Source organism: Plutella xylostella, chromosome 4 (assembly GCF_932276165.1).
Source record: "Plutella xylostella chromosome 4, ilPluXylo3.1, whole genome shotgun sequence".
Classification (NCBI taxonomy): Eukaryota; Metazoa; Arthropoda; class Insecta; order Lepidoptera; family Plutellidae; genus Plutella; species Plutella xylostella.
The window spans coordinates 2425354-2449146 of NC_063984.1; the positions used below are offsets into that span (position 1 = coordinate 2425354).

The 23793-nt window shown below is 36.8% G+C and overlaps 1 protein-coding gene across 10 annotated transcripts in view; it reads right to left on the minus strand.

Moving 5' to 3' along the window:
• Positions 1-23793, minus strand: part of LOC105393908 (voltage-dependent L-type calcium channel subunit beta-2) — a 101111-nt gene that overhangs the window by 69209 nt on the left and 8109 nt on the right. For 9 of the 10 annotated variants that reach the window (XM_048627121.1, XM_048627117.1, XM_048627116.1 and 6 more), the window contains exon 3: positions 13297-13428. The exons of the other annotated variant lie outside the window; for it this stretch is intronic. In XM_048627121.1, coding sequence (XP_048483078.1) covers positions 13297-13428 — 132 coding nt within the window. The remainder of the gene's footprint in view (positions 1-13296; positions 13429-23793) is intronic. 10 annotated transcript variants of the gene reach the window in all.

A 23793-nucleotide genomic window follows, 5' to 3' on the forward strand; every position in this document is an offset into this window, starting at 1 on the left:
TATTTGACTTAAATTCGGCTTAAAAAATTTCAGGTAGGATAGGTACATACATACTGTGTACAAATGTGTTAATTAAAAATATTAAAATAATAACATATACCTAATAATATTGAATAAATGTTAGCGAAGTTAATATTTTTTACTACCAGAAACGTTATCTTGGGGTGACTGCATAAAAAAAAGTTAAAAGCATTGCTCGCAATACCAAGTTATGGTACCTGAATTTTTGACGAAAAAAATTTGATTAATGGAGGTCTAAAATTTAATAATTTCTGTGCAGGTAAGATGGCAATTTTTTACTTTTTTTACCCATTGTCCGTATGGTTGTCGCTACTTCGAGCTACAATTTTAAAACCTTCGGAATGATTAAAAGGTTTACAACTTATGATGTAGGTAGGATTTCGATTTTAATTGGCAAGTATAATTTTTCGCTATTGTGCTTCAGTGATTTATGGAAATGTAGGGATGGTATTTATCTATATTAATTGAATTTAAATCGACCACAAATTAAATTTATCATGAACCTAGATAGGTATAAACTGGAACTTTTACATTGCTCGTGAGCGTTGATTTGTGTTATTTCGATATGTTGTACGGGCTTTCTACACGCAACATATAAAATCAAAATCAAAATGTATTTTTTTTAACATGTAACATTATACAGATCTTATATATATTTAACATCTAAATACACTTTACCTTCATTGGATCTGGTACTCTGTCTTCTAAGCTAGGATACGATTCATTATTATTGGTAAAAGCTTACTAGACTTCGAAGGCCTGCGTCGGTCACAGAAGGTCGTTAAAGTTGTAATCCGAAGCCGACACATGTAACTAGCGTGCACTTCCTAAAATTGGCCTTTGCAAAAAAAAACAGACTCACACTTAGTGGATGCCGCATGCTTCCTGAGTCACGGCTCTGGTTTTAGAGGTTCCGCATAGTAAGTATTAATTTTAAATATTCTGTAGTTAGAGCTGGTCTTAAAACTACACTTACGAGCAATAAAAAAGTCCCGCTGCCATTGACGTTGTATACCTATATCACTGGAACTTTTTCATTGCTCGTGACTGTAGTAGACCTAAGTTGTCTACCTTACACAAAAAAGTCTTAAGAAACCAGAATTTAGAAAAAATTATTGTTCGACGACGAACAAATTTAATATATCGTTACCGTCTAGAAAATGGATTCTCGACCATGGAATCCTGAAAATGCACTAACATAATATTGCAATTGCAATGAGCATGAGCATGTGATGAACATTTGGTGCTAAATCTAATACGTACTAATAAGTTTCACTTGGACCATCTGGTCGGTAGTAGGTATGACGCAGGCAATTTGTAAGATCTCGTCGTTTACATACGGCGTCGTTAGTTTACAAACACTCGCAGTTTTTTTAATATGACGAAGGTATATTGATAACTCGTTCAATCCTTTTATACTGTTTTGACTGTTTCGACTGACATTGTTGTAGTTCACTGCTTCACTAGAATGCAATGCCCGGCATCACAGTGCGTGTTGCGTGAAATGAACTCATATGAAACTGTATGTCATATTTTAGTCCCGACAAAACTGGATTTCATTGCAACTATGAGAACTTGATACGTCAAACGCCCAAAAACAATATTTTTTATCACTGTATTTTCAACAATTTTGTTTATTACGGTAAAGCCCAGAGAATGATTTGGTTTAAATTGGTCGGAGCCACGAACGTGTTAACAATTTTTATACCGCTTTACATCAAATTGATTATGATGAGCTATTAACATGTGCCTAAAAACTAATAAATTCCGAATAAAATTTTCTTTAATGCCTACATTTTATAGTCTACATCTGACCGAAAACTTATTATTCACTGGAAATTATTAAAAAAAACAAGGTAGTAAAATGTCACTAAGTGATTTTTATTGGCTATAACATGTTGGAAATCAGAAAAAAGTTGCCAACAAGGATCTATGTTGGCCACTGAAAGTGTATCTTCACTCCGCTAACACGTGCATCTCCAGTAATTATAGGGAAATAATAATTACTAATGGGAATTCTTATTTAAAATAACTATAATAATAATAATAATAATCCCAAAATCTATCATTTACACCCTACAAAAAGCCACCATATTAAACACATGCCGCATCACCAGAAAAATCCTCACAACCTCCGTCATTTCATCCCAAAATTAGGCCCTCCTCACTTGGCTTACGCCCGTGAGATAGGGAATAAACCTCCAAAAGGAGTGAAAAACAGAGAAAACATATAATAATAATAATAAAGCCTTTGTAAAAAAAACTATTAAACGACGAACTATTTAAGGAGGAGACGGATGCTTCCTCTCATCTTCGATGCTTAAAACAGATTTTGACTAATATGATGCATTTACTATAATCATTATCACTCGTCATCAGCCCACAATCCTGCACTTCTGGATATAGGCCCTTGCCAAGGAGTTCTACAACACGCTATTCTCTACAATACGCGATCCTCGAAGGGGTAGTCAGAGGTGAGTCGCAAACGAGCCACCCGCTTTTCACGGTGCATTTGTACTCACGATAGGTCGCGAGCCGTATTGCCGTTTTAAATTAAGTACATACTAAAACTAATCTTTCAAAACAAAAGTGATTATGGCAAAAATATAAAATAATAAAAAGAACTTCGATCCTCCAACCCGGCACGGTCACGGGGCGCCCGCCACAATACTCTGTCCTCGGCCTTCCTAATCCTGCCTCTACTTGTCTTGAGGACGTCTAACAGTTACATGGGATGATTAAAATACCAATACTTATTCAGAATTTTTATATTATTACCCATATTTAGAAACAAATTTCAGAACTGACCTGGCAACACTGGTTCAGATAAATAATTCATCCACACATAATTCGTAACAATCTCAACTTGTGTCATGATGAGACGAGAGTTGACTGCCGTCATTAATTTACTGAATAATATTCAATTTATTAACAGTTTTCGATCGTAAAACGTAATGGACTCCCACAGGGTATGCTTTTCTCTCTTTTAACTGGGCTAAATTAGCAGTATTATTGTACATTTAATTAATAAGCTATGTAACAATTATACTTTCTTTAATTAAAAAAATATTAAATAGTTTTGGTATAAAAGGTAAATATCTATGTGGTAAAAAGAAGCGTCCGTAGTGAAGCTGGCTTCAGTGATCGTAACTGATCACTGAGGTTAAGCAACACATGGAGCGGTCAGCCATTGGATGGGTGAACAATTTCAAGTGCCGTTCACGTTAAGCCGTGGGTCCCGGTTGCTGCTTTGGAAGCAGTCGATAAGCCTAGTCAGAGGCCTTCGGGCGGTTTGAAAACATCTGACAGTGGGGTTGCCCACTTACCCTACAACCTCTCTTAGCTTGCTTGTGTTGGGGTCCTCCAACCCGCACTTGGCCAGCGTGGTGGACTAGGCCTAAACGCTTCCTTCATTAGAAGGAGACCCGTGCCCCAGCAGTGGGGAGGTGATGGCCCGTGACGGCGATGATGATGTGATAAAACAAATGCTAAGTCACTTTTAAATTCTGTATAATTAAATTAAAATAATTATTACAGGAAACCAGAATACATGGTTGTAAAAGATGGCATGAAAAGTAACACTTTTAATTAACACAGTCTTAAAAGCTAATTTTGGAATTATGAACCAATAACCATCACATTTACTGGCTTCCATATCATTCAAGGTAGCAATAGTAGAAATATTTTTACAATATTTTACAAGTTTATTTCCCTATTAGCTTTTCCGGAGCATTTAAGGATGTAAATCACAATATAAATTCCATTTGACGGCCCCTTAGCTTAGGCGGTAGTGACCCTGCTTCCGAAACTTGGGGCCGCGGGTTCAAATCACGCCAAAATTCCAACGTCAAATCATTTCACATCATCGTATCGCCCTGATCTAAATCCATGACCAATAATAGGCCATTGTGGTTTAAGTTTTCAGGCACATGTAATTTACGCCATGTACATTTTAGAACAATCTCTACAAGTAAATTTAATTGAAATTACAATTTTAGACCATTAATTTATTAAATTCTGTTCATAATACAATACACATAATAATAATAAGTATTGTGTTTGCCATCCGTTTAAATAACTGTTGATTATTTACGAGTGTATAGTTTTCAGTCAGACCGACCGACAATCGCGGTGGTGCGTGGGCGAAGGTTTATGGTCGGAATACTAATGTTACACAAAATACACTGTTGTTAAAAACTAGCGGAAAGTCTAGACAAACACTGGTTCATATAGGTATAAGACGTTTTATGGATTAAAAAAATGCGAACGCTTGTGAAAACGGATATTACATACATAGTACGACTGTATCTAAACACCCATCCATTATTAAAAGTGGGTTTTGAGGAAAACTTACTTTTTGTTACATACATACCTACATACATTGTGTGTAAGAAATTCGAATCCATAATTATAAACTATTGTTTTATTGGATATACATACTGTATACACTAATAAAATAAAATATACATCACAAGTAAGTACTGACACCGTTTCTATTTATGTAGCTCAGTACCTATATAATATTGGATAGTATAAAAGTCCGTCAGCTGAAAGAACTCTGAGTTTCAGCAGACCAAATCTTACGTCTATGTTGTGCAACACCAAACACAGTTGCATGCACACCCGCACTAGGCCAGCGTGGTGGACTAGGCCCAAAACCCTTCCTTCATTGGAAGGAGACCCGTGCCCCAGCAGTGGGGACGTGATGGGTCGTGATGAAACACAGTTTACCTTAAAAAGGCCTACTTCATGCAATTACAAAACGCATCGATCTACTTCACAAAACGCTTTCTAATTTTATTGTCACTTGGAAATCCACGGCTGACACTCGGCCATTGATAAATCCATATATTAATGTCCATGTCGGAAGATATTTATAGTTTTTAACTGCGTTTTAACATATCAATCGTAGCCGATGCTGCCTGACCCCATACATCAGTGGAATGGTCGTTTTGACTGATGTCGTATCGTCTAATGAAGACAGACAATATGACTATTTTATTGAATGTTGCAATAAAAATAATTATATCTCATTAGCTGAGAATACTTAACATATTTACTGGTAGTGCTCGAAATATGGCCACGATATTTTAACTTAAGGTCCAAAACCAATGAAATATTTTAAAGTTTCTACCAGTTTTAAAGGGTTAATGTGGAATGTAACTGTTTGTTTACTGGTCTGTGTAACTGCTCACAGAGGAAAAAAACACTAGGTATTTTTGACGATCAAAATGGTGCAGCAGTCAGCACTTATACTAATGAACAAGTACAATAAGTAAGTATGCGTATAAAAGTTTTAAAAAGAACACCGAAGCGTTTATGACATTGAAGTTGCTTTGATACAACCAGAGTTTGATTAGCATTTAGGGCGCCTTCAAATTAGTCGCTAAGTGTCGCGCGACTGCAGCGCTGCTGCGGCGCTGCAGTCGCGCATCTTTTAAATTACAAAATTTATATGGATTTTGACAGCAGCGCGGCTGCAGCGCTGCAGCAGCGCTGCAGTCGCGCGACACTTAGCGACTAATTTGAAGGCGCCCTTATGCCATTAGCAATAGGGCTTATTGCTCACAAACAATCAATTATACCAATAGCTGACAATACGATTTGTCCAAGTTTTGTAACTCAACAGTCGTATAAATTCCAATACTCTTTCCTACAAATTGTCACACGCGAGTCACCTGCGTTCACTTGACAAACAAGTTACAATCTCCATTCGATAAGTTACAGGCACGAGGTACTTTCCAATTTTTATCACCTCGCGACCTCTAGTGAAGCGTTTATGAAACAGGGCCGGACTCAGTACTCGAAATGCGGTACACATTCCGACCCTTCACGTGCCCACTGTTGGAGTACGGGTCTCTTTCCAATGAAGGGTTTCGAAACATACAGAGAATTTTTAACATTTTAAATTTTCACTCACAAAATTCCGACACCAAAGGGCCTATTTTTTATTTATTTTGTCTAATAGAAAAATTTAACCAAATATTTACGTTTTAGTTGGTAATAGGCTTTCAGATGTGCTGTTTTATGCACTTCAATATTGCAGACGGCGTCATTAAGCTATAGTCTTCTCCGTTAAATAATAATTTGATGCTATGTTATTGAAAATTTTTTATTGCTCGTGAGTGTATAAATACCTATCTATCTAAGTACTAGAGAGACACGCTAATTAGTAATCCCTCCCTGAATCCGTGTCTGTGGTAAAAATATATTTATATGCAGATTTATCAGAACTGGCTGTTTTTAGCGGACACATTCACTCATTACGAGAACATTAGCCGCGACTTGTTCCAGATTGTGCTTTATTGACCGCGGGGCTATTCTTAAAACCACGATAACAATATAAAAAAAATAAAAAAATTGTACACCTTATTACCTATTTTTTCCTGCACATCCTGCGGGTTGACTGGCAGAAAATGCTTTTAGCATTAAGTCCACCCTTTGTACTTTTATTTGTGATATTCGTACAATAAAGAGTTAAATAAATAAATAATCAAAACTTGACTTCACTTTGGAAACATATGGTAAATATATCGAAGGATATAGAAATAAATAATGGTGTGATTACAATATTTTACTAGGTGTAAGAAAAATAAATAAATACAATAATTAAATGTTTTAAAAAAGTGGGGTCATTTGGTGCCGATATTTTGTAAATGGACCTTTTTTTATTGTTCTTGAGTGTAGTAGTGGTTTCGAGAATACACCTCAGACCAAATAATGTATTCGGATGGAAGATTAAAATGGTTTTAATTAACATCATGGCGGAATTAGTCTTTGGAGTGTTGCGCTCTTTGTGGCCGATTATTTAAATAATCATTTTACGATTGGTATTTTAAATTTAATATATATTCTGTTATAGTTGAGGTCCTATTCATAATTATCATAGTGCAAAACGGTCACCGTTAATGATAATTGCGATCCGATTAATGAAATCAAAGTGACCTAATGAATAATTTATTATAATGGGCAACTTATACAATGGCTCTGATTGCCAATGATTTTATTGAGAAAAACGGCAAAAATACGGATAATTTCTAACATTCCATATTACATTGCGATGTTTTGTACTTCAGAACCCCTTATTCCCTTTACCGTTGCACGTTGGTAACATAGGAACATGCAAATACTTACTAATTTTTTATAAATCTTGATGAATAATATTGTTTCATAAAATTCAAACAGAAACGAACCAGAACCTCTCAAACAAAAACCCGCAATGATCAGCATTTCTCAACTACCGCACTGCAGGGGACTACATCCTACTCAATGTACATAAACGTTAACTAGATATAAGGAAAAGTGGTCATTAATATATCCGAAAGAATCAAGATTACATAAAATATACATAGAAGACATTAGCACACTACAAACAGGCAGCTTACGCCCACGCACAATTAAAAGTAAAGTCCGACGAGTTTAAAATTTGAATAATAAAGATATGGACACGAAATATACAGCCATACGCCACGTATCTACTTATCGGGGACAATTTTAAATCGGCATAGAGTAAGGTGCTGTGCGGAACAGACATGACCCGTGAAGTGACATCTATGCCTATATAGTTATTGTACCCATGTATTCATTCAAACATGTATGTATTCATTGTAACAACAAGAAATATGTATTTGACAGTGCGATCTATGTAGTAGGTACATAAGTAATGATAATGATTATAAAATTGTAAAATCGTATTAATTATTTAGTAATAAACAGACCAATATAACTAAAGCCCATTGTATAATGTTTTACGCAAACCACACATTTTCACGTCCAAAACTAAGTACCTACGTCTAACACGTAAAAAAAAGTTTAATACGTTACCGTAAATGGAGTAACTTAAATACGTTATACTCATTTATCTTTTATATCGAATTGAAATGTATCCTATTTGTGTCTTTAAGTCTAGAAGTTTCTACTGATAGTTTGTCTCGGTGTAACCTATCGTCTAACTATTCTATGCTAGTTAGGCCGGGCGCAAACGTCGGCAATTCGCGGTGTCGATGTCACAACGAAGATGTCGCCGCATTACGTATTCATACAATAAAACAGAAATAACGAGCCCGAAAACATGCCGCCTCTTCGTATTATTACACCACTACATAGAAAAAAACACGTTCCGTATACAGCAATGACGAAAGAGCTGTACTAGAACATAAATTAGACATTATCGTGGAAGGAACAAGTTTTAATACATTTAATGAGTATTCTCGGCTAAAAATATCGATGGTTTTTTCGGATAAACGTGTGTCGCGTGACTGTGCCCGAGTGATTTTAGGAATTGCATATCTACATAATGTTAGCTCTTTGCTCAAAGCCGCTAATTGCATTCTTTGGCCGAGTCTCCTGTTGTGGAACATTTCATTGCAATAGGCAACCCATAACTTATAAAAATGTTCATTGAATGGGAAGGCACTGACTCTCAAGATACAGGGTTACCTAGTTTGGGAGTCAGGGTTTTCATGTTTTATGTTTACTCTGCTTGTTTTCAATAAAGATTATTTATTATTATTATTTATTATAAATTACCTAAGTGACGTCAGTTAACAGTTGCGCGAATTCAATAACGTGCAAATGGTGCTACCACAGTGTTTAGTTTACTCTGGCGCATTTTAATTTAGGTATGACAAATATATTAAGATCCAGACGTGGAAATAAGCGTCAAAAAGAGGATCTAGGGGTTGCTTAAGAGGTGGTGGCTACTGTTTCAAAGAAGGTTATAAAACGATATCGGTAACACATAAGATAACTGGTACCTATTATGAATACGAATTACGTGGACCTTTTAGATATTTCGAGGAATGTACAATAACAACACACCGAACGAATACAATAACAGAAAAAAAACAGTCCCAAAATCCTTCCACTGCTTCTATTAATATCCACATTAAGCGTTAAACATTTTATAGGCGATTCCAACTCATCAACTACCTTAGTTTTTTACCCGCAATAAAAAAACAGAAGTTTGAAACATTAGCCCTGCATAGCCGACAGTTGAAGGAACATTACCTTAGTTTTCCCTTAAAAATAATAGTTACCCTATTTATGGGGAAATTTATTGGTCTCTCTTTAACTTTTTTATGGATGTTGTTAACGAGTTTTGGGTTTAACTATCAATGTTTTATGCATACAGTTAGTGGGGTTAATTAGCTGTAAGACGGTAGATCTTGGGGCCGCGATGGCTATGGGAATCTCAGGGTATAGGTTGCGGGGCTTGCGGGGAGACTGATTGGTCAAGAACTATCCTTTTTTATTTAAATATAGGTTGTTGAAGCGACTGTTGAAAGGCCTATGGGGTGGGTTGACTTTGTGTCATAATTGCACGAATAATTATTATGTTTTTTTTATTTTCATTCGTACTACATAGTTTGTATGCATACTAATATGAAATACCTTATTTTGAAGGTAACTTCATACTATTTGTGTGCAAAATGTAACAGCCAAAACGAATTCTTCTTCACAAAACCTTTTGATTTAACACATATTAAACATCAAACTATAAAAGAACTGTTTCCGACTGTATCCTCGGGAACCCTAGTCCTGAGATATAAAATATAGTTCTCCCATAGGTGGGTACTTAAACAGTGGCCAGGCAGAGCTGATTCGATGGCCCTCTCTCGGTAAACACGTTTTATTTGGACGTTACTGAATAAACTATCCCACATGGAGGGAGGAACTTACATAATATCTTAGGAGGTTGATAAGTACCAAACAAAACACTAATCTTGTTTTGATACAAAGTTGGTTCAATTATATCTCTGCTGAAAGTGAAAATTTAAGTTGTATCAATTACTTAGCTGAAGCAAGGCTAGAAGTAGGAAGACGCCATAGGCGGAAGTAGTGACACCTCAGGGATGCCATACGATACCAACAAATAAAAATGTAGGAAGAAACAACAAATAAAAAAGTAGGAAAAGGTGTAGCAAGACGTCCACATGGCTCCAACAGCAATGGGTGCACCTATCATCTGATCAGATCGCTTCTTGCGGCGATCAGCTCTTGTGTAAGGCACTAAACTGTTATACTTCAACTGTTTATTAGATAGGAGGCAGTTTCATCAGTGGTCGCGATGAAGGTATGCCGATATACTCAATTTTAATGAATCATATCTGCTGAAAGCTATATATTTGAAATTTACCGAAACATGTTACAATAAGGCAGCGTCCGTAGTCGAGCGGGCTTCAGTGATCGTAACTGATCACTGAGGTTAAGCAACAACTGACACGGTCAGCCATTGGATGGGTGACCGATTTCAAGTGGTTCTTTTCTGGACGCTTCCGTGCTTCGGACGGCACGTTAAGCCGTGGGTCCCGGTTGCTGCTTCGGCAGCAGTCGTTAAGCCTAGTTAGAGGCCTTCGGGCGGCTTGAAAACATCTGACAGTCGGGTTGCCCACTTACCCGACAACTTGCATTGTACTCATTCAAAAACGGCGATACGGCTCGCGACCTATCACGTGAGTACAATGCACAGCGAAAAGCGGGTGACTCGCTCGCGAGTCACCTCTGACTACCCCTTCGGGGATTACAGTCGTGAGCATATGTATGTATGTATGTATGTTACAATAAGGTTAAATACATATAACGTATAGGGTTTTTAGGTAGAAAAAATTAGGCGTATTTAGACTTTACGTTTGTCGATATTGTACAATTAACGACTTACGGATACCTACTCGTACCGCCTACCGCACAGCGACATCGATCACGGATAAAACTGCACCCCACAGAACCGAACAGAATACGTTTATTACAGCATAATAACCGAAATAAATACTCTTTCATTCGGTTTTGATGTTGGCCAGTGTTTATCTTTTCATCGAATACTTCAGTTTTATGCTCTATGCGCTATTTCATAGTCCAGCCTACAAACGATAACAATTATTCGGCTTTTTATATTAGGAATACTTTCGGGTAAACATGAAGTTGATGGCGTACAATAAAATTGGTTACAACGTTTCCCCGCGTGGGTTTACGGGGATATAAATATTTGTTTTGCTAAGTTTACCTCTGTTTTCATTGACATCCGATTTTCCGATGGCGGACTCTGATACATAATATTAAGTGTATTTCTGTCGCCGTGAGTAAAATTAAGGGTGCTTCTGAAAGCCTAGCACGGGGCGCAAGATGCGTACGTCAAGAGTGACAAAAGTTATCGCCCCGTGCCTCTTGGCCATAGAACTACGGGGACTCGGGTGTATGTTTCTGGCTAACGAAATTGACCGTTGCATAGTTACTCTTCCATAAGATAAAAGTGTCCAGCAGTGAATGATTATTGGCTAATTATGAAGATAAAGGTACTTTTCTATGTGCTATATATGCTTTTCTGTGTGATATATTAAATCGTATCTGTGTAAAGCTACACAAGTTTTTATTATTATACTTTTTATCTTTTCTAGCGCTCTCACAATAACTTCCATGAAGGCACGTAGGTACTTACATAGCTTAAAATTTTACAATAATAAAATACCAAAACACTTAAATATGTTCTTAAAAAGCTATTATGATCGACGATTAAATACCAAAATTTACGTACCGACATACTGAGCATTTTTATGCTCTCTGATCGGTAATACTGAATGCGTGTGGTCAACTAATTAAAAAGCGTTCTTTTTTAATTTATTTCGATCTTTTTAATACCCACTCGTAGAGTCTTTGTAATACTTAAAGTTGGAATCAGATAATTTGACGTTATTCCAGAAGTGTCCGGTTTTAATTTAAAACTGTAATGACGATGAGATTTGGTTAGATAAAAAATATCGAGGTAAGTATGTATAGTTTATAGGAAACTTTTTAAGATGAAGCCTCGTAAAGTTATCACACATGAAGCAAAAATATATATTTTCTAGAGCGACCCTAAATCATGTTATTAAACCAGTAATCGATGTGTAGAACTACAATACGCGGTCGCCACTCGAAAATCCGCCACTAATTGGACACCCATAAAACACGCGGCCATATTGAATCCTTCACAAAACTCAATTTATTTCAACAAAGAGATTTCAAACTTAAAAAAACATAACGGTCGGTAACACAATCTTGTACCGCGAAAGAACATAAAAATCTTTTGGCTATTAGATTCCTCGCTCATACCTGAGTAAAAACGACATTTTTATTATTTTTGGGCCAGCGTTTGCGCCCGCGCACACGCACACATCGACACACACACACACACACACACACACACACACACACACTCACATACACACGGCAGCGCGCACACACTGACGTGCTAAGTAAAAAATATTATTATAGCATAATGTGCCATAAAACACCAGATTCTCGGGCAGCGGTCGACGCTTCTCAAAGTTTTTTTTTCGTAGCCGCGGCTGGTTGCTACGAAGTTCGTAGCGCGTAGCAATGGCTACGAAGACGCGTAGCAGTAGTAATATTGTTTACATTTTTGTACAATGTTTCAGTACAGTAGAGACGGGTTTCATAATTTAAAGTAGGTATTTCAGGTGTTTGCATATTCACTATAACATTACAGAAAGGCTAAAAATAATTTAAATATCTATAAAATAACCAAAACTGTTGAAATTTTATAATTAGGTAGGTACTTTTAATCACTCTTTTAAAATCAGTTTTTTGTAATATTTTAAAAAATCAACTGTAAATTACTTAGGGCCCAAAAAATGAATTCGTATATTTTTATAACACGATTTTAACTTTAAATTTAAAGAAAAGTTTGAGAACCGCAAGAAGACGGTACTCTATCTAACATAAACAATGTCAGCGATTTCTATTAAACCCATTCGGCGTTTGTCCGAACAAGAACGGGTCTCTGTAATAAGTAATAAATAACCGATGGACAGACAGACGGTAATAAGCTTTGTGTATATGGACGGTCGCCATTTTGGAAACTTTTTTAAATAATACAATAAATTTATGTGGCAATGAGCACATATTTGTACAAGGTTTATGCGAAGTTTGTGGAGGAGGTATGCGGATTGGTGTAACACGTTGCTATTTTGCTATCTATTGGATTGGAAAGAAATACACAGTATGGTATTTTAAACTATGGTTAATAGTAGTTTCCGGGAGTACTAAATTATAACTTAACTAATTCTACTAATAAAGCTAAACTAATTATACGTAATTCTAAATATTTAGGTGCAGTGCAACTCTAGAAGCAGAAGAATAAAGTCCGGATGAAACATTAAACTGACCTCTTTCGGGGTCACTCTGGTAAACGCGTTCAGTTTCGCTCACAAAATATTTAATGCAACATCCGTTCGAAAGAGTATCAAGTAAACAGGGGTGTGACAAGCGAGTACGAACCCAGTATCCAGCGAGGTTAGGTTGCAGTCGGCTCTGCAGGTCCGGGTCGGAGAGCGCGCCCCGGCCCAGGGACGAGGTGGAGCTGCCCGAGGGCCGCTTCCCCCCGCGCCCGCTCCGCTCCCCGCCGGCACCCTGCGCACGTCACACCCCTGACCACTACCGCCACACACTTCGACTGACAACCCTAGCGTAATGGTACCCACCTGAAGGTTACATATGGCGAAAAAGCAGAAAATAAAATATGTGAATGAATATGAGAAAATACGAAATAATATAATATCGGATTATTTACGAAAGAAAATAAAAATGATGGATGTTAATGGTGCATTAAAATTTAACGATTATATTTTGATAAGTGTGAGTTGCATAAATAAATAATAAATGATGAAAACAATATAGTACAAATGTTCTACGTAGCCCCTGAAGTGATACACTTAAGGTGTCAAGCTCGAAGTGTGATGGTGTAGCGATTTAAAAGTGATACTACCACGTTAGTGGCGTAGTAATTATTGAGGCTAATCCAATTTCCTAAATACAACTTCAGATTCAATGGAAATGGCATAACTGGAGTAACCTCAGAAGTAACACGGGCCAATAGGAATCCGGCATTAAAATAAACGTTTCCGATTGGCCGCCGAGAAAGAATCGTGAGTGCTAATTTGCAAAGTACACAGTAATCCTAAAAGCAATCTATTTATTCATTAACAGCTAAGATTGGCAAAAATATTTTGCCATGTATGTTTAGTAAAGCGAAATAACAATAAGTAGGTACTAATTTATTCTAGTTCTAGATCATACTAAAACATACTTCATAGTTTAGTAGAACTCTGTGGTAACCAATAATTAATTAGCGTGTAAGTACTAAGATAACCTTTTCTATTTTAACTTTAACGTTGTAACTACAACATCTATTAAATTAACTATTTATGTTTACTAATGAATAGATGATACGAGTGTGACTTACTGAAAAAGAGCGATGCTTATTTACGAAAAAATTGATTAAAGTACCTAATTATGGTTACAAAAACTTATTTATCAACCTTAAATTTTATTCAAAGAAGTAGGTGTACAACCAGATCACTTAAAGCCCAAAAATATTCGGGTTAACCCATGCCGAATATAATTAAATAAATCACCACATAAAATTATCAAGCTCGATCTCTAAGTACGTCAGTCAGTAAACAACATAGTAACAGTCGGATGACACGAAAAAAACCAGAATCAAATACATACATTAATTTATTTTTTAAACTAGCATGTTAACCGCGGCTTTACCCGTGCAACAATTTAAATAGCTTCAATGCTTAAATATAAAAATTGGTTTATTGGACCAATACTTATGCAATATTTTTGTCAGTTACCTATATATATACCGACGGTCGAATGGCGTAGTGGTTAGTGACCCTGACTTCTATGCCGAAGGTCCCGGGTTCGATTCCCGGCTGGGGTAGATATTTGTTTAAAGACAGATATTTGTACTCGGGTCTTGGGTGTTGATATTTATATTTAGTATCTATCTATCTATGTATTTGTGTAGATATATCAGCTGTCCGACACCCATAACACAGGTTCTGCCTAGCTTGGGGTCGGATGGCCGTGTGTGAGATGTCCCCACATATTTATTTATTTATTTTATTTATATCTTAACTACCAAGAAATACACTCACGTGCAAAGAAACAGTTCCACTTACAAAATGACAGACAAATGGCAGTCACCATATGGCCCCAATTTTTTTGAAACATTTAATAGGAAATTCGGACAACATATTTATGTTTTTAGTTAGTAATATCCTGATGCTCTATTAAATGTACTTCAATGTTGCAAAACACATCATTAAGCTAGCATTTTCCGTTTAGGAGTAATTTGTTTTTTTTTCTCAGTGGAACTTTTTCATTGCCCGTGAGTGTAGAAAATAAACGAACATTTCGAAAGTTCGATTTTCAAATGATCCATACTGTGTGTCGTAAATCTATGGTGAGTACCTTAAACCTAGTTCCTATGGATAGCCAGACAGACGGACTTATTTTTATTTTATATGCGTATAAAAAGGCCAAGCCCACACTTATCCAGATTGGTTGTTACCTCATTCTATACTCATGAGATTCATTACATACTTATTGGCCACAGTCGAATATATCCATTTTTGTTACTAGTGATGGCTGATGTAAGAAATAAGAAATCGATAATATGCGGTTTTAAAATTTTAGACGGTCAAATGGCGTAGTGGTTAGTGGCCCTGACTGCTATGCCGAAGGTTCCGGGTTCGATTCCCGGCTGGAGCAGATATTTGTTTAAAGACAAATATTTGTACTCGGGTCTTGGGTGTTGATATTTATATTTAATATGTATCTATCTATGTATTTGTGTACATATATCAGCTGTCCGATACCCATAACACAGGCTCTGGGTAAAGATGCCGTGTGTGAAGATGTCCCCACATATTAAAAAAAAAAAAACGTCGCGTTTTCATTATCAATAATGTTTGCAGATACGATACTTTGTGAAATGGTGGTAGAGTAATATTATGACTTTAGACAAGTAATTGTAAAATTTGACGTCAAAAAAATAAACGATTTCATTTCATTTCATTGTTTTTATGCCTATACATACTACAAGAAAGTAAAATAAAATCGATAACGTCCCAACACTATCCACAAACCAGTTCGCGTGTTAATTGCGGTACCGAATACGTAGCACAACCATTTGAATATCGATAATTTATGGCAAAGACACATCCGAGTATCATCTCTACTGCTAGTACACACCCACACATTCCAAATAATAGGTGCTATGAGTGTGTCATGTGTGTGCGTCACTTCAAACGTGATATTGGGTGTATTAAGTGCCTATTTCCCTAAACGACATTGTTCTACTTAATCTTCATTTAAACACCTTGTATTTTAGAGATTCATAGGTGGACGGAACTACCACTGTTTCTTCTTCTTCTTTGGGTGGAAAATTAACTATTACATATGACTGATTTCCCCTATACTAATTTCCATTATTTGAAAACTGATTGTATCATCAAATAAAAGTTTAAACTACATATTTGCAGAGCCTTCCGTGTTGGAAGTTGTTACGGATATTTTGTTTAGGCATACCGAGGACTATCGCGAGTCACTCAGTCTAGCGTTCCCATTCATTTGGATTGATGAAGATGATCAGGTAATTTACATGTGGAGGCAACACATCAACTGATTATGTAGATTTAACGACGTGGGTATGTACGTATACGCGTGTGTGCTGCAGTTAATTTAACTTGACATTTATGAACATTTCCTAACTGTGAAATGTACTAAAACATATAAAATTTGAATTTATACTGGGAGATAGTGGCCGTTGCTGCATTTGTACAAAGTTTGACACTGATATCAGAGATTTCTTCAATTTCTCTGTTCCGTTATGATGCCATCAAGTTCTAGTTAAGAAAACAAACTTTAGCTAATAGTACCTACCTATGTATCCATTTTAAAGGTTCTCTCCGTAGAGATTTAAGCTTTTAAGTAGCTAATGAAGTGAAGTGCTTTCATGATTGCCGCATCAACTGTACCGTGAAGGTTTCTATGTTTATAAATTTTAGATTATAAAAATCATAGATCTAGGTTCTCATTATCACAGTAAAACTCTCATTCTAACAAGAAACTTGCACGGCATGCATCGCATAAAAAATAAAATATAACAAAAACTGGCTTTGTTAAAATATCCAACAACAATGTTACTTAAAGTTCTAAAAGCCTCTTTCCATAAAACTATAAAACAAAACAAAGATGGCGACTCGCCGCCGCAAATAACAATAACAATAGCTCGCGACTCGCGACCGAATCCCATATCGGCCGAAAGAAATGAGTTCTTTTTTCGAAAATAAACTTTTTCACCTACGTGACTTCCACCACTTTTTTGGCCAGTATCATTCGTACCCTTTATTTTTTTAAGTCTTTTACGCCTGGCACAATGCATCGAATCATGACGGTAGAGATAAATAGAATATACCTTTTTAGGGTGAAAAAAATACTGGCCGTAAGGTTGTGTTCAATTTAGAGTGGATACCGCGTGGCACGCTGCATAAAAACGAAAGTGCATCAACGATTATTTACCACTAGGATGCTATGTTTGAGAGGGTGGTTTTCCTGGATGTGGTATATTAATAAAATCCTAATACCTTTTATAAGAGGTGGGTAGGTATTTTAAGTAAGAAAATGGTTTTAATTTAAGTAAGTACATTTTATATTTTTTTTAAGTATTCTCATTAAACTAGTAAACACTTTTCGGATGATGAAAGAAAAAGGAAAATACCTATATCTAGTAGGTAACCAGGTGACCATATTTTTTATTCTGCTGCATTAAAAAAATATTATGTAACACTCGTATTCGTAACGGCGCATCCAAAGATGATCGCACATCTCTAACAAAAGTAAGATTCGGTGAAGTGATATGATATGTTTTTTGTGCCGCCCCCTCCGGGCGCGCGCGGGGGCGGCAAGCGCTCGCGGGGCGCGGGGGGGCGTCAGGTGGATCAGCTCTTCGCAACGAATTGTTAGCGACGGCAAACAACCGCCATTATGACTCTATGCCATAGACCATAATTTATGAAGGTAACAAATATACGTGACAATTCACATGGTCCTTTAAAAGATTTTAGCCATTCTCGCCGAAAAAACTCCATGGGAAACGTGTATGATGGAATGGAAATAATAAATATTATTTTTATGTGTGATTGTTGTATTAATGCAGGTTGCGTATGGTCGATTGGATATTCTCCGATTTTGTTCGGTACTTGCGCGTTGATGTCTTTTGTATGGGCAATTTCGCAATATGGCCTTTTCATTAAATTTTGTATAAAACTCAATCCTAATCATCTCTTTTGATACAATCAATTGATTTAATTAGCAACAATAACTTCACCAGGTGATTCACGCTCGCATAATGACCGTGATCGCATAATTTCTAACCCTCTCTCTGGGGCGGCATGCGCCGAACAAATCGCGACTCCCGCGCACCTGCCTCCCACTAATAATAACAATTATCGCGTGCGCCGGCGCAGCGCTGAAGGTGACCGCAGTGTTGCCCGCACCTGACGCCGACATGCGGTGCGCTAAAGGGTTACGCTGTTACCGGGGGCGGAGTTGGCGAAATTTTGAGTCCGGCGCTGTTTCTTTTTGGGATCTTTAGGTTACTGAAACTTTTTAATGGACATATTTTTCTATTTCTACTTACGTTAAGAAGGTTTAGTGATTAATATGCGACAATAAGCACAACAACCAATCATTTACCCCTACCTCTAATACAGTCCTATCTACCCGACTTAACCCTAAACAGCATTCGCGCAAGCTTACAGCACCAGATGATATAACCTCAGCGTGGTACGGAACCAAGTCCTAACGGGACCCGGGCCTGGTAACCCAGAGAGGGCCCAAGGCCGAGGGGCGCGGACCGGTTCGAGTTTTTACTCTTTTTGTTTGCGGGATCAAAGTCAAGGGCACAAGCCGTGTCCCGCTGCACTGGCGGATTATCGCGTAACAAAGGGATGTGGGTGGATTTTGGCAAGGAATTAAGGCTGCGACTCCGACAGGCAATTTTTTTGTTTATTTATGTCATAAGACTCATAAGGGTTAAACTATGATTGAAGAGTAACCTATTTCGATAGTTAGATTATTTAGAATTCTTTATTACATAATAATGTGTGAGTTCGCTTCCGACTAAGTTAGCTGCGAATTAGTATAGGGTGCGGAGTTTTCTCAGTTTGATAGTTAAGCAATTTGCAGCATTACGAGCGAAAAGTTTGCCTACTGGAGACGCATCCGAAATGGGTATAGTTGAAGACATAGGTTTTCACTGTGACAGTTGCGTTCAAAATAAGAAGAATTCCCATTGGATGTAGGACATTATTATTAAATTAGCATTTGTGTTTGAATGCGAACCAATTTATATTTGTTTGGAATCTTGTGAACTGAAAACCTACTATATAAGGCAACAATTTAATGGATCGGACGTCAGATTCGTAGAATTATAGACGGTTACCTGCCTCAAATGGGATGATGCAGTATACCTAAACAAATTATTCAACTAAATATTATTATCACTCAGGTTTTGCGGCCGTACGCCCGTTTATTATAAATAATAAAGGTACAATACATATGAGAAGCCTTAATAAATCAGTATTTGACAACGTTCAGAACAGTTTTGTTACTATTTCGTACCTAATCATGATAGATTACGATATTACTCAATCATTTCACTACAGAAAAGATAGAGGTTAATGCCTATTACTATGCATTGAATTTAAATATTTGACGAAACACCTGAATGCAAGTAAAACCTACTAATTAAACATCACCGGGAAATTTCTTAATTTTGATTTATTGCTATGAAATAAGATGATGCGTCCATAATTGAGGCCCAATTAATTTTAGGCACTTCACCATAGCAATAGCTGCGTCAATAAACATTCGGTTATAAAAGTTTAAAATCAATGGAAAATAGTTTCTACAGATTTTTTACTTACAACCTTTTTCTTAGCAACCTATAGAAATAACAGCGCCCAAGGGGCAAAAGATCGTAAGTCAAGTCAGCGATAAGGTCTAGTATAGCATAAATACTCGGGTAAGTGTTAAATACGAAGCTTGTTTTACTTCGCATGGTAATAACAATTGTCCACTAATAAATTATAAAAGTTGTGGTAAGGAGTTTAACCGGCAATCTTGATAGGTATTTATTATGACCGCACTTAGCCGTATAGCTTCTTCTACTTCGTTTGTAATCTAAAAGTATTTGCAACAGTAATACTTAATTTTTTTTCTTTGACTATGTATAATAAATATTTTTCGTCGATTGATCCAGATATCATAAGCAAATGACATTGTATTGCATCCAATAGATGTTTAAAGTGCTGTATGTTTCGATACGGTACATAATCTACGATTCGTATCCTCTAGCACTAAAACAAGTCCATACACATATCACCTATCCGCTTTAGGAAAATTCCAGAAAAGTATTACACACTGTATTAGAAGCATTATTTTCGTGAAGGCGTCACGCCGATCTTACGTCCTCAGCTTAGCGCATTACCGATAAGCCAAGTGGAATAAACCGTTTTATGAGTGCAATAGCTTAAGAAGCCATATTGAACGTACCCGTCACAACACCTCCGTACTACAAGAAATATAATACCTGGAGGGTTACTCTATACTGAAGAAAAACGAACGAACGAGAGCTCGTGTAAACGGCACGGTTAATACAACGAGATAGAGTCGTGGCTCGCGCAGCAGCGCTTAGAAACATAGTTTTTCGTCATATAGAGAGACCCCCCTGGACCGGATTGTACGTACTATTTTTATAGCTCTTTTTTACTGGCTTCGTAAATAAGTAATAAATTCGGTTTACTAATATCAATTCACAATATCGAGTGTTGTGTTTTGAGAGATCTCGAGTGGGTTTTTGGAAATATCATACCAGAATTATTTGTTCCTTATTTTACGCGTACTGTTATGCTTCAAGAAGATAATATATTTGAGAAAATACATATATGATTGTGCCGGGCACGAATAGAACCTCCTGGGTTTAATTCTGATCTTCAATCATATAATGGCGGCCTCTGCATCGTATAATCGCCAACAAAAAAATGCATTTATAAATTGTTATAATAAAAACAAATGAAAGGGGGAACAATTATTCAAACAACCTGACAATGGCATTAATGTATACACGAAGCAATATTTTTTTATGTCTAAAGAGAAATATATTGATTTCCGGTTAGAACTTTTAAGCCTTCAAAATACTCGTATTACTTTCTGGTTTCAATTTATGGACGTGGCAATATGGCATCAGCTTTTAGTTTAAATAAAAAAAATGATTTAATAGGTTTAATAACCTAGAGCTCATTCACTTTATCAAATTAACTAAAATATACTGAATTATCCATGTAACATACTGCATATTACACATATAGTACAACCAATACAACCATGTGTGTATGTTTTATATTATATTTATGAAAACTAGAACTGTCTTAATCCCCGGAAAAAACATCGACAGACGCGGCTTGGCCCCACTGCGGGCAAAAACAAATAATTCACCCACACCACGTAAAAACAACATCCCGACAACACCAAAACAAAGTCCACAATATCTCGATCAAACGCCATGGTGTATAATTTCACCAACGCATTTGTATCTATACAATACAACCTATGAATTATTTATGCGAAGGCTACGCTCTCGGCGCAGTCGTTTTGTGACAGACACAGCATTCTTACAATTTCATACATTATTTTGGTGGTCGCAATGAGATTATTTATTCGTACCACCTGCTTAAAAAACAGTCTGATTTTAACGTCAAAATGTCGAACCTTTGTTTTGCGACGATATTGGGTCAGTTGCGTTTGACGGTCTTTTTTTATTATTGTAACAAATAATTTAGGAATCACCTGCCTGCTAGTTGGAAAGATAAATAATTTTGCTATATTTTTATAACGCGTTGAAAATGTGCCCTGAGTGTCAAAGGTGTTCTCGAGTGGAGATCACGATAGCGTGGGGCGCCCTTCGGCTCTCTGGACGACATTAGACAGGAAAATTATGTTTATAATATGACGATGATGATGACGATTGTATTACGCGCAAATTATCTTAAATTCGTAATTTTTTTACTTTAACTTCTCGATTTTAACCTTTTTTTTATAAAATCGAAATCACACTCTCAAAAGAGGTTGTGCTCTCTTTTCAATCAAAAGAGGTTTCTCAGCAGGCTGCATCCTCCACGCACGGTCCCGTTGCCGCGTGCGCTACGCACCGCTACGCATTTTTACGCTTTTTGTTGTTGTTGTTGACGCGTTCCTTTTTCGAAAACTCCGCGCATGCGTATGAGATTCCTGCAGTGTGCGTGCGCGCAGGCGTTACGCAAGGGACTCTGTAATTTGAGATCCGGGACAGGTTGGGAAGGGCCGATTGAAATGTTTGTTTCTTTAATCAAGTGGGCTTTTCGCTCACTGGTATTAATTAAGAAAAGCCGGCTGGCTTTTATGAGATGAAAGGTTATTTGGCGCAGGGTTATAAGAGTTGCATTTTAGACAAATCACAGGGGTATTAAGCATAGGTATATCACTTTCAGTGTTCAATTGTTCAGCTTCACTCTTAATTTATTTAAAATAAGGCAAATCACATAAAATATACACCAAACCACCGCGCTACATATCCCGAGAGAACAGGATTTCGCACACAAAACCTCGCTACATTTTAATACCAATTATCCTTTGAATACTAAACCGGAGCAAAATTGCTTTACAGCTCTAATACCGAGAATCTATTCGATCGTTTCACAAGGTTACAGCCGAAATAACCCCAATAATCAGCCTTAGCCGAGCTTTCATTAATTATCTTCAAGCGCTTCAAAGTTAAATGTTCCGTTTCTTAATTACACTTGAAAATGCACCGACAGTCCGACAGTGCGATATTAAAAGCTGCGTCTGCGCACAGATTGTTGCGAATACAGAGACGCCACGTTTGAAAAATTTCTGTTACAGAATATGTTGACGACCGAATGGCGTAGTGGTAAGTGACCCTGACTACTGAGCCGAAGGTCCCGGGTTCGATTCCCGGCTGGGGCAGATATTTGTTTAAACACAGATAAATGTTCTCGGGTCTTGGGTGTTGATATTTATATTTAGTATCTATCTATCTATGTATTTGTGTAGATATATCAGCTGACCGACACCCATAACACAGGTTCTACCTAGCTTGGGGTCGGATGGCCGTGTGTGAGATGTCCCCACATATTATTATATTATTATTATGTTTTTGTTTATGAGCCTTAGTATCAAAGATAGAGAAGGTGGAGCGGCTGAATCATCCATGTTTCTTTGATACCGATTTTAAAAATGTAATAGACAAAATTTCCGTATTGTGTTACAAATAATTCTATAACCGTATAAACCGAGCCTATAGTTTCACATGGTTCCTTGAGATGTAGATGCACCAAACCATCATCATTTTCATCGACCGTCATCGTCTACTACTGTACTTGTAATTCACATGACTAGTTATATAATTATTACTTACATCTTTAGTAATCAATAGCTTGATATTAAGTGTTCTCTATACTGTTGTTTAGCCTGTGCGCTGACCGACCGTAAATGCGCAAAAAACGAACAGCCACAGCCCTACCTCAACATGCAACACAAGTAAAAAACTGACCCAAAATTAAATTACTAAAGCACCGACACGATTTTACCATTGCATTGCAAAGATACACATCCGTTGCTGGTTTTAAAACTTATTTTCGACATGTAAATTAGTTTGTAATGATCAACGCAAACATCGAGTAGTCGAGTAGAGTACCTAGTTTGTAAAAATTGACGTTCATCAGAAAACTTTATATTTATTACGATGAATAAAAACATTTGACTTTTGACTTTTTTTTGACATCTTTGTAGACTGAAAAATAATTAAAAAAAAAATTTAATCTCGTATTGACTTATTAATTCTAATTTTCTCGAACACTTCCA